At 47.0% G+C, this 11,308-nt stretch overlaps 1 protein-coding gene across 1 annotated transcript in view; it reads right to left on the bottom strand.

Moving 5' to 3' along the window:
- Positions 1-310: 310 nt before the first annotated feature.
- Positions 311-11,308, bottom strand: part of DGKG (diacylglycerol kinase, gamma 90kDa) — a gene marked incomplete at its 3' end in the record, with an annotated part of 113,176 nt that continues 102,178 nt past the window's right edge. The window contains exons 18-20 of the mRNA XM_008583354.1: positions 8,974-9,063; positions 6,905-7,065; positions 311-375 (exon numbers count right to left, since the gene is read on the bottom strand). Of these exons, the coding sequence (XP_008581576.1) occupies positions 311-375; positions 6,905-7,065; positions 8,974-9,063 (316 nt within the window). The remainder of the gene's footprint in view (positions 376-6,904; positions 7,066-8,973; positions 9,064-11,308) is intronic.

The following is an 11,308-nucleotide window of genomic DNA, read 5'->3' as shown; positions in this document are numbered from 1 at the left end:
AGGATGGGATTCTAGTTAGCCAAGAGCAGACATTTCTCCCCACTACCCCCAAGGGCAGCACTCCACACCCCGCTTCCTGCCACCCCCAATCCCTCCCTCTGCAGAGATCCTCTGGGAGCAGACAGTCCACCAGGCTGCAGCAGGTTTCTGACATTTTTTTTTTCTTGGAAATGGAAACCCTCCTTCCGGCAATGTGGCAGGAAAGCTAAGACCCTGGGTGGCCTGGGCCAAGAACATTTCCATGACAGAGCAGGCGGGAGGCCTCCATCTGGCCAGCCACGCAGAGCAGCCAGGTCTGTAGCCCTCTTACCTGCTGTTGAATTTTTCAGGGTGTTTCTCTCTCATCATGTGGAATCTGTGTGCAATGGAGGCATCCTGAAAGCAAAAGAGATGAAAGCAGATCCCTGGTGAGTGGTCATGACCGTGCAATATGGCAGGGAGGGACACACACACTCCCACCCTGTATCCCCAGCCCTGAGACTCCATGTCACAGCCAAGGACCTGACAGAGGCTCAACACCACATCTGAGGGTAGGAGCTGGTGCCACCAGTATACTTCGAGCCTACACCAGTGGACTCTGGAGCTCTTTCAATTTTCACTCTATCCCTGACTCAGTGAGAAGCAGATAGTTTGGGGGTGAAGGGGGAAGCCAGTGCCCTTTGAGGAGAGAGAGGGTGTCTGGGTCTGTGAGCAGTTAGAGAGCTGAAGCCTGTGTGTGGGGTTGAGTGTTAAGTCTCTGGAAATGCCTTTCCATATTAACTTTTTAATTTTTAAATACTTTTTATTTTGGAATATTTTCACTCCCAAGAAATTACAAAAATAGTCCAGAGTTCCTACGTCCTTTCATCCAGCTTCCCCCCATGATAACATATTACGTAACTGTAGTACATTGTCAAAACCAGGAACCCGACGCTGGTAGATGCTATTTTATATTAACTCTTTTTTTTTTTTTTTGACCGGTAAGGGGATTGTAACCCTTAGCTTGGTGCTGTCGGCACCACTCTCAGCCAGTGAGTGCACCGGCCATCCCCATATAGGATCCAAACCCATGGCCTTGGCGCTACCAGCGCTGCATTCTCCCAAGTGAGCCATGGGGCCGGCCCTATATTAACTCTTAATCATCCATATCAGTAGAAATAATTAGTGGAATTGGGTGACATGCTTAGTAGATAACAACAACAAAAAATATATTCAACTTCTGACTTCTGCTTCTTGATCACTCCACCCAAAGGACTCTCTCCAAGGTGGATAACAATCTCATCACCACATGTTATGGACACTTTGCTGTCCTATTAGTATGTCCCTTTGCTGCACTGTTGGCCACCTATACTTCAGAACTCACGTGTCAGGGGTGGCTCCCATGACACGTTCTCGCAGGCTCTCCATCCTTTGACCAGAACTTCTTGGCCCTGAGTCCCCTCTGCATCCTGCACCCCACACCATGGGCCATCTCATGAGTTATGACGGTTGTTACTAGCATCCAGTTGCTGATGGCTCCACAGTGTGTATCTCTACAACCAACCCTGAGCTTCAAACCTACTGAACTCATCTTTCCTTCTCAAACTTGATCTTCCACCCTGTTAACTGTCTCATTTTCCAGCAGAAGAATGTGTAACGTCCCTTTACTGCTCAGGTCTCATGCCAGCACTTTGGGTGTAGGTACTGGCCTTCAGAAATAAACAGGCTAATTGGGCTGGAGATGAAGGTGACAGAGAAACAAGGGAGTTGATTCAGATTTGTTAAAAACAACAACAACAAAAAAAACCCAAAAAACCGGAAACTCATTTACTGGAATATGTGGCTAAAAGACACCTGAATTCCATACAGTGAATTTTCAGCTAGTGCATATTAATTCCATTTCCTATATGGAAATTTATGAGTGTTGATTTTTTTTTTAACATCAGGAGGTATAGTTCAGGGTAGGAGCTTTCTGAGCATGTCTCTGTGTGGTGAGCTGCACTTGGCACAGGAGTAACCCCAGCCAAACACCTGCATTTGAAAAGTGGGATGGCAAGTGAAGAAGACGGGCTTCTTTTGTGATTGGCAAACATTTGTTGCTGAAATAATGCCTGGGACTTCAGCAGTTAAACTTTAGCTCTTGATATATTTTTTAGTTTAAGACACATCAAGAGTTTGAAGGTCTTCGTGAGGCTCCCTATGATGCACGGTGGGAGTTGTGCAAACCCCAGCTAGGCCTCTGCCTCTGGGCACTATGCAGGCTGCACAGCTTCTCTGAGCAGCAGTGCTTTGTGCTCCTAGACTGCACCACCTCCTCTCTCTGAGAAGGTTTTAGTGAACACTCTCAATAAGATTCATTGACATTTGTCAAATGCCTCTCTAGAATTCAAGAAAACATTCCATCTCCTCGTGCTCCTTTGAAGCACCGATTTTCTTCTGCCAGAGAAAAAAGAAGTAAAAGAAAAAAACAAATCACATGTTGCCTGGCATGGTTTGTCCCTCACCACCCCCTATCCCCAATACTGCTGCTACCACTCCTGGTGCTCGTATTCTATGGGATATGTGTGTGTGCCTCTTCTTTCTGTTCACTTCTGATCGTCCTTGGGTTTTCCATAACTAGGTTTTACAAAGCTTCTTTTCACAAAGACCAGCCTTAATATTACTAGTTAAGCATGTGTTTCCTTATTTGACAATGTAATTCCTTGGTAAGTACACAAAGTAGCAAGGGAGAGATGAGCAGCTCCTTTGCTGTTAGTTCTTGAAAAGGCAATAATAGTGAAGGCTCTGACCATGCTTCTCTACTTGAGGATTAAAAAGAGAGTCAAAATTCACCTTCACTCCCTGAGCTTCTCTGTATTAGTCAAGGGAGAGATGAGCAGCTCCTTTGCTGTTAGTTCTTGAAAAGGCAATAATAGTGAAGGCTCTGACCATGCTTCTGTACTTGAGGATTAAAAAGAGAGTCAAAATTCACCTTCACTCCCTGAGCTTCTCTGTATTAGCTTCTCTGCACTGACCTGGACACATTTACAATCAGTAGTGATTTTATTTAAATTTTAGGAACTAGGGCTACAACAGTCCAAACCTTTCTTGGTGATACAGCAAAATGTGACTTCTGTTCTGAAGTGGGGAGATGGGAATTCCAAAGCCATGGGTGCTATGCTGGCATTTCTGATGGCCTCACTATCCGGGGTCTTTTCTATGAGGTATGGGGTGAAGAGGAGATGACGGGAGGTAGGGTTATGGGGCTACTCTTTCTTGAACTAAGACTCATAGCACATGATTGGACAAAGAATTTTGGGACCTTTTCAAATATAAGCAGCAGTAATTTGAACTCTGAGATATTGGAATGTCTAGGCCAGTGCTGTCCAATAGAAATATAATGTAAGCCACATATATAATTTAAAATTTTCTAGTAGCCAGATAAAAAAGTCAAAACAAGGAGATAAAATTAATTTTAATAATATATTTTAATTAACCCAATGTGCCCCCAATATTATCATTACAACATGTAACCAATATAAAAATTACTGAAATATTAAAAAATTTTTTTTCATATCACAGTTTTGAAATTTATTGTGTATGTTACACATACAGCACATCTCAATTTAGACCAGGCCCCATTTCAAGTGAACAATATCCACATCTGGCTAATGGCTACCATATTGGATAATTTAGGTCTAAATCAGCTTGGCAACTTAAGGAGATAAAAAGACAGAAAGGAGAAAAAAAGACAAATTATTTGAAAAGATGAATTATTTTTCATAACAAAAAATTATGAAAAATTCTGGCAGATTGGGGAATAGAAAAGATTGCAGACCCCTTGTCCAAGTCACTCCTTAGTGGGTCCCATGGTCTTAGTACCTTCATGGCTCTCACGGGTGACAAACAAGAATCCGATGCTCAGGGAATCCAAAAGTTTGCAGGAAAAATGATGCATTGTTGACAAATTCCCTAATGGGTAGGAGGCTTATTATTGTGGAAACCGTGGCTGGTGAAATCTAATAACAATCTGTAAGGTGGAAAATGGTGGGTGAACTAGTGTAACGACCGCAGCCTCTCCTTGGCCCCTGGGATCCCCTAGCAACAGAAATAGATTTCATTGAATCAAGGGATTAACTGTTCACCCATCCTGTTAAGGCTCAGTGAAAGCAGAGCCTGTGAGGACTTCAGAGTTACACATACCCCAGGAATTATTTTGCTGTCCAAACTTCCTGTCACTGATACCTGGCTATCCTCACATTTCTGCTATTCCAAAAATAAAGAGCGGGGAGGAGGAGGCCAGAGAGTCAGAGAAAATGGCATCCTGAAAGACTATGTCTAAAATTTCTTGCCAGTGGATGTTATCAGTTAGAAAGACAGATGAGGCCAGCTGCCTTAACTCTTCATGAGTGGGAAGCTGGCAGAGGGACGATGGGGATGTGGTGGTGATGAGGCCATGTCACTTCCTGGATACGTCAGGGGAGTCTGCCTTATTTATCCCTCCATCTATTAAATGGGTTCTATTGGCACCAGGGGGGCCAAGTACCATCATCAGGGAAAATTCTGATCCACAGCACCAAGGGGCATAATAGCAGTGGTGACTGTCATCATCTTTATAAATGCAAGGCAGCAGACATTTGATATCAATAAGACATTCCAGGTCCTTCAGTGCCCCATAAGCATGTACAATTACAATGTGCCAATTAACATTAAAAAAAAAAAGAGGCAAAGACTCAGCAGCGCTCTCTTTGCCAGAGTCTGACTCTATTTAATCATCATAAGGAAGTAAAGCTGGGTTGGTTTACATACCTACTTCTCCTCTTACAAAGTCTGGGAAGTCAAATAGGGAGCAAGACCTTCTGCAAATGTCAGTCCCAGACTCTGTTAGGATTGTGTGTTGGTTACTTGTTTTCTCAAGAATTTCTCGGGGCTATCAGAGGCCACATTGCTCAGTCATCCACGGCTCAGTCAGCTCTAGAGCTCAACACTCTTGATTCTGGGCTCCGCCACTCACCAGCTTTGACTTGTTTCCGTGTTGCTTTAAGCTATAGTTCCTTCTTACGAAACACAAATGAATGATGACTATCTCTACCAATAGGGAAACTGGGTCTGGTGTGCAGTAGATATTCAATAAATGTTAGCAAGTTATACTCTGGTTACTATCTGAAAAAGACACAAGGTTTGCATAGCTGTAATGGTGGGAAGCTCATGCTCCAGGAGTCCCCTGAATCCCAGACCTGTCAGTCCCATCTGATTTGCAGGAGTTGAAGGCTGCACATGCTCCTGTAGAGGAGGTGGAGCCTGAGCAGCTGGTCCAAAAAGGAGAGGGGCCTCTAGCCAGAAGAGGAGGGAGGTGTGTGCATAGGTCACTGGAGGGGCACCCATAAGAGGTGTAGGGAAGGATGTCCCCCCTGAGGCAGGGGGGCCTCGGGGGTGAACCAGATCAGGGCAAGGAACACCTAAACTTGCCCCCAGTCCACCACCTCCTTTCTCTCAGTACCTGATCATGAGTCCAGCAATGCCTCTCTTGTCTCAGTAATAGAAAAAGAGGAGTCAGAAAATGAAGGTGAATCACTTCAACTGAGTCTCTGTTTCCTCACTCATAAAATAGAGATAAAACTCTTCAGTGTAGTAATAAGAATCAAGAAAATATCTATAAATATGGTAAATTTTAAATCCTTCTGTAAATAAAAAGTATTATTATCTTTAATCCTTCCCTCTTTCATGGTTCTCCTTTTAGCTTTCTCATTAAAAAATAAAACCCTTTCCTTAAACTTGCTATCCCCCCAAGGTACCTATCATTTCCCTTCTCTTTCCTTTTTTCTTTTTAAATCACCAAAATTTTCAAAAGAGGCACAGGTGATAAGAATGATGGGGACAAGATACCTGCAGGGTTGCTGAGAGGACTAGAATATATAAAGCCCAGCACAGTGGAGAGTATACAGTAGGTGCTCAATAAATGCTGTGTCTTTGCCGCACCCCCTCCCAAACCCCAGCTCTATTCATAAAAATGATTGATTCCCCACAAACAGCCTGGGAAGCAGTGCTCACCTCGATCCTCTGGATCAGAAACTGAGTTCGGTGAAACAATCTAACTGAGCCACACTAGATGTGCTGGGACTGAAAGAGGAACGTCACTGTCCTTGCTCCGTGTGTGTGTGTATGTGTGCGTGTGTGCGCGCGTGTGTGTGCGTGTGTGCATGTGTGTGTGTGTGCGCGTGTCTGCGTGCGTGTGTGTTGTGTGTGTGCATGTGTGTGCGTGTGTGTGTGCGTGTGTGTTGTGTGCATGTGTTGTGTGTGTTGTGGGTGTGTGTGCGTGCGTGTGTGTGTGTGTGTGTGTGGAGGGGGAGACAACCAATCCCTTCAGTCTAATGCAGAGAGTGCACTGATGAGTTGGGCATAAAGAGCTGTGGGAGCAACAGAGAGGAGCATGGCGCTCAGCCTGAGGGATCAGATGGGAGGAGATGCCCCCAGATGTTCGTGAAGCACTTGGAGTGTGTGGAATGGGGCTGAGAGGAGGGAAGAGACTAGGAGAGAAGGGATTCTGAGTCCTAAGCCTACCACACCAGCTTGGGACCACATGAGCCTCACTTGAGGATCAGAATTCCCAGTTCCTGAAGCTCACATGAACATCTCCTCCTCACCTCGCCCCTTGGTTATTTCTTGGTGTTACTTTCCTTTAACTGCTTCATATTACCCAAAGAGTAAATATGTCCTTTGAAAATTTCCAGTCTTTTCTTGTGTTAGGTAAAATTATAGGTGAAAGAATTTCCTCCATAATCGAGGATGGGAGAAAGTGCAACCAGGGTGTCCACATCTGGGTCGCATTCCAGGATGCTGGGCTCAAGTCAGGGCTGGGGGCAGGTAAGACAGGTAAAGAGTAGGGACACAGAGGGGACAATGGAAAACTGGAACACTTCCTGGGCACTTCTCTTCCATGCAGAAGGGCAGTCCCTGACCAACTCACCACACCAATGGAGAAATAGTTGTTCATGATGCTGTACGGGACCTGGTCCCCATTCTCCACCTCCTCTCGGGGGATGACTTCCAGATGCCAGCGGTCCAGCATTACCAACGGGCTCTGCTCGATTTCCTTCAGGATTTTCGTCAAGCTGCCCCCTTCATAACCTGTGGAGGATGGCATTGCATTTGCCACTAGCACAGAAAGGCTAAGTTATTGCTGATGCACAGGTAGCTGTCAGGACAGGTAACCCCATGGGTATCTGTGACCGGGAGACTCCCCATGTGTTCCCTGAGCCATGGACAAGGTGAGGACAGTAGGGAGTAATTAAAAAGGGGTTGGGGTGACTTGAAAGCCCAAGTAGTGGGGGGTGGGGGTAGGTGCTGACTAAAGGTGGACAGGCGTGGCCAAAGCAAACCCTAGAGAACTGGAGGGTTGGGTGGTGGGATGCTGTGCACGGGAGAACAACAGACCCATTCCAGGACTGTGTCATGGGGGAGAATTTTGAGATGGCCCTAGGGTTGCTCCTGCTTGCTCTGTCCCTGCCCACTAACCATGAACCTGTCTCTGAGCATTGAGCACTGCCCTGACTGGTCTTGAATCACTCTCTGAATTGATTGGCCATCTGGAGTCCCTGCCACTCTTTTGCCTGCAGACTGATCTGTCCACTCCATGTGCTGAGCTGAACTTCTCCACAATCTGGAGCATGCCCAGCTCCATGGGGACTGCTGCAGTTTGCAAGGTTCTCCTTAGCTCCTGCCCCTTGCTCTGTAAGCTGTTTACTAGTCTGTATTCCCCTTAGAGGAATTTCAAAATGAGGGTCCATGGCCATGAAGGCCTAGGACAATCTGGATGTCCCTAGTGACTGTAAGTAATTGGTGAGGTGGCAATTCAGTCTGTATTGAGTCCTAGATTTCCTTCAGGATTTTCGTCAAGCTGCCCCCTTCATAACCTGTGGAGGATGGCATTGCATTTGCCACCAGCACAGAAAGGCTAAGTTATTGCTGATGCACAGGTAGCTGTCAGGACAGGTAACCCCATGGGTATCTGTGACCAGGAGACTCCCCATGTGTTCCCTGAGCCATGGACAAGGTGAGGACAGTAGAGAATAATTAGAAAGAGGCTGGGGTGACTTGAAAGCCCAAGTAGTGGGGGGTGGGGGTAGGTGCTGACTAAAGGTGGACAGGTGTGACCGAAGCAAACCCTAGAGAACTGGAGGGCTGGATGGTGGGATGCTGTGCACAGGAGAACAGACCCATTCCAGGACTGTGTCATGGAGGAGAATTTTAAGATGGCCCTAGGGTTGCTCCTGCTTGCTCTGTCCCTGCCCACCAACCATGAACCTGTCTCTGAGCATTGAGCACTGCCCTGACTGGTCTTGAATCACTCTCTGAATTGATCGGCCGTCTGGAGTCCCTGCCCCTCTTTTGCCTGCAGACTGATCTGTCCACTCCATGTGCTGAGCTGAACTTCTCCACAATCTGGAGCATGCCCAGCTCCATGGGGACTGCTGCAGTTTGCAAGGTTCTCCTTAGCTCCTGCCCCTTGCTCTGTAAGCTATTTACTAGTCTGTATTCCCCTTAGAGGAATTTCAAAATGAGGGTCCATGGCCATGAAGGCCTAGGACAATGTGGATGTCCCTAGTGACTGTAAGTAATTGGTGAGGTGGCAATTCAGTCTGTATTGAGTCCTAATTCAGAAAGCCAGTAATTTGGGGAAAGGGGAATTTTGTACAGAAAACAACTAAGTGAGCCCTGACTGGGATGAATACAGGGGAAGGGACAAATAAATAATGGTTTTTATCCTAAAGCTGACTATGCTCCACTGGGCAGGCTCTAAACTGATGGTTTCAGGAGGGGTGAACACAGGGTTTCTGGAGCCTAGAAGAGGAGCTCCTATTCCACACTGGTGTGGAATGGAGGGCAGGGAAAGGGTCACGGATTAGATACCACTGCAGAGTTTATTACTTAGTGCAATGTGACACATAAAAGGATAAGTTCATCCTCGTTTTGTAAAGCATCCCTGTAATCTGGAACATTTGTTTCCAGGCTAGTGCCACAAGCACGCAGACTCACCTCCTCCCCAGCGGAGACAACGTGCAAGGTCATTTCCTGTTCCAAGAGGCAGGACAGCCACTGGTGGATGCTTTGTGAAGCAGGCTTTATCTGCAACCCAGACAGACGAAGGAAACCATATGCCATGGGATTACACAATGTTTGAGTTATTTTGTTATCCCTGATCTGATGCTTGAACCCCTCCCTAACATTTTTTGTTGGAATACCTCCCATGATGGGTAACACACTACTTCCTAAAGCCATTTATTCCATCTGAGGTGCGTGAGCCACTACAAATTGAGCTGAATATGTTAATTTGTTTTTCATATTGAGATAAATTAACCTGTAACTGAAGGCAGGTGCATAGATCAATAAAACAGGTAGGCTGAGGATATTTGGGAATGGTGGGCATTTAGAAAACTGGAGATGCTCACCTAAAGTCATTCAGGTGTAAAAGTTCAAAAAATAACATTGTGTTAAACAGGCAAAACCTCCAGGTGTCATTGGGTACCCATATACCAGTTTGGATCTTCACCACCTCCCAGAATTGCAAATACACAGGTTCCTAATCTTTTCTCCTCTGATGGTTGTGAAGGAGCATCAGACAGAACCATCAGAGAAAGCACAGCAGAACATGTTTTCATCTGGCCACAGATCAACAGCCGTGTGTTGGCTGGGCTGGGAAAGCTGAAGAGGGAGGCACAGGTACCCACTGGGTTCTGGGGGGTGTGGTTTTGCATGGACTCTGGTGTGCATGGTGCCCCTGGATATGAGTAGTGGGATTGGGAGAGGGGGAGATGCAGGAATCAGGGGGTGAGGCTCAAGCTGGGCTACCCAGGCAAAGCAGGAGCTCACAGATCCCCCAGGTTGTCTGACCTGTGCCCTAAGTGGCTGAGCTCAGGCAAGACCCAGGGCTGTGATTAACACCAAAAGGGCTCAAGTGGAGAACAGAACAATACAGTGGACCTTCCCATTGTCCCCATAGCACGTGGTTCGAGTTTGTGCCTCCCGCCTTTGCACATGCAGTTCCCTCTTGTCTTGTTATGCTTGCTCCTTCTTCTGTGGTCCCACCTGAGCAGGCCAACCATCCTCACGGTGCTGAGGCTAGAAACCAGAATGTCATCCTAGGTTTCTCCCTCCCCCCTACCCACATCTGTTCACACATCATTTTCTACATGCTCCCTCCTTAATCTCCAAGCAATCTTGTCTCTCCATTCCCATGGCGACACCTGAGTGCAGGTATAATTCCTCCCCACTGGTATTGCTGCCACGACCTCCTCTCTGCACTCTTGGCCTCAGTCTGACCCTCCTAATGCATTCTCCACACTTCCACCAAGGGGGGCCATCCCTGAGCCACAGCCCCACCACGCTGGTCCACTGCTGTCACTTCAGTGTGGCTCCCCTTTGCTCCTTAGCCTGCCACATGAAGCCTCAGGATCCAGGCTCTGCCTCTCTCCCTGGCCTCATCCTTCTGTTCATCCTACCTCCCACTCAACACATCAACCATCCTGAAGTGTTTTCAGCTCCTTAAATCACAGAGCTCTCTATCATTCAACTCAGAAGCCGCTGCTGGGAACCCGTCCCTGGTTGCCTCAGCCTGGACCTGATGCCTCTTCTGAGTGTTTCTTTAGCACCAGGGATGACCTCACCACAGTCTCTTATGATTGTCTATTTAATTGTTCCCTGAATGTGCTGTAATCTCCCCAGGGGGACTGTGTCCCACTCAGCACAGCATCTGCACACATAGTTACTGGAGCCTCCAACATGTCACATGGTGTTTTAGATGCGGCAGCTCAAATAGCAGGCAGAAAGCCATGGCTTGGGCCCTCATTGTTCTTACAGCCGAGCAGGAGGGGCAGGTACCAATGAGGTCTTCATATAAAGAATGTGTAATTTCACATTCATGCTGGAAAGGAAAGGAGCATGGGCCTGTAATAAGGTGACTGGGGCTGACAGTGTGTCAGGGGAGACTCCCCTGAGGCAGACAGACAATAGCTGAGATCTGAAGCAGAAGCTGACTGAGTAAAGGCTGGGGGAGCATTGCAGACAGGCAAAACAGCTTATGCAAAGGTCCTGTGGTAGAAGGGAGGCTGGTGCATTCAAGGGTCTGAGACAAGGCTGGGTGCTGGAGTGCAGAGGGAGGGAGAGGGATGGAGCTATGAAATAAGGCTGGAAAGGTGGGCAGTGGCTGGACCTCCCAGGGCCCTGTAGATCACCTGAAAGGTTTTTGTCTTTATCTTAAGAATAATGGGAAGCCACTTATGAGTTTTATGCAAGCCATGAATCCACTGATATTCTGGAAAGATCTCTCTGGCCATAGGGGAAGGACAGATCAGAGAGGGGACCACAGTGGGGT

This window comes from Galeopterus variegatus, unplaced genomic scaffold, assembly GCF_000696425.1.
Source record: "Galeopterus variegatus unplaced genomic scaffold, G_variegatus-3.0.2 Scaffold2893, whole genome shotgun sequence".
Classification (NCBI taxonomy): domain Eukaryota; kingdom Metazoa; phylum Chordata; class Mammalia; order Dermoptera; family Cynocephalidae; genus Galeopterus; species Galeopterus variegatus.
Note: the sequence above shows the minus strand (reverse complement) of the source record. Positions and strands in the feature narration are given on the sequence as shown.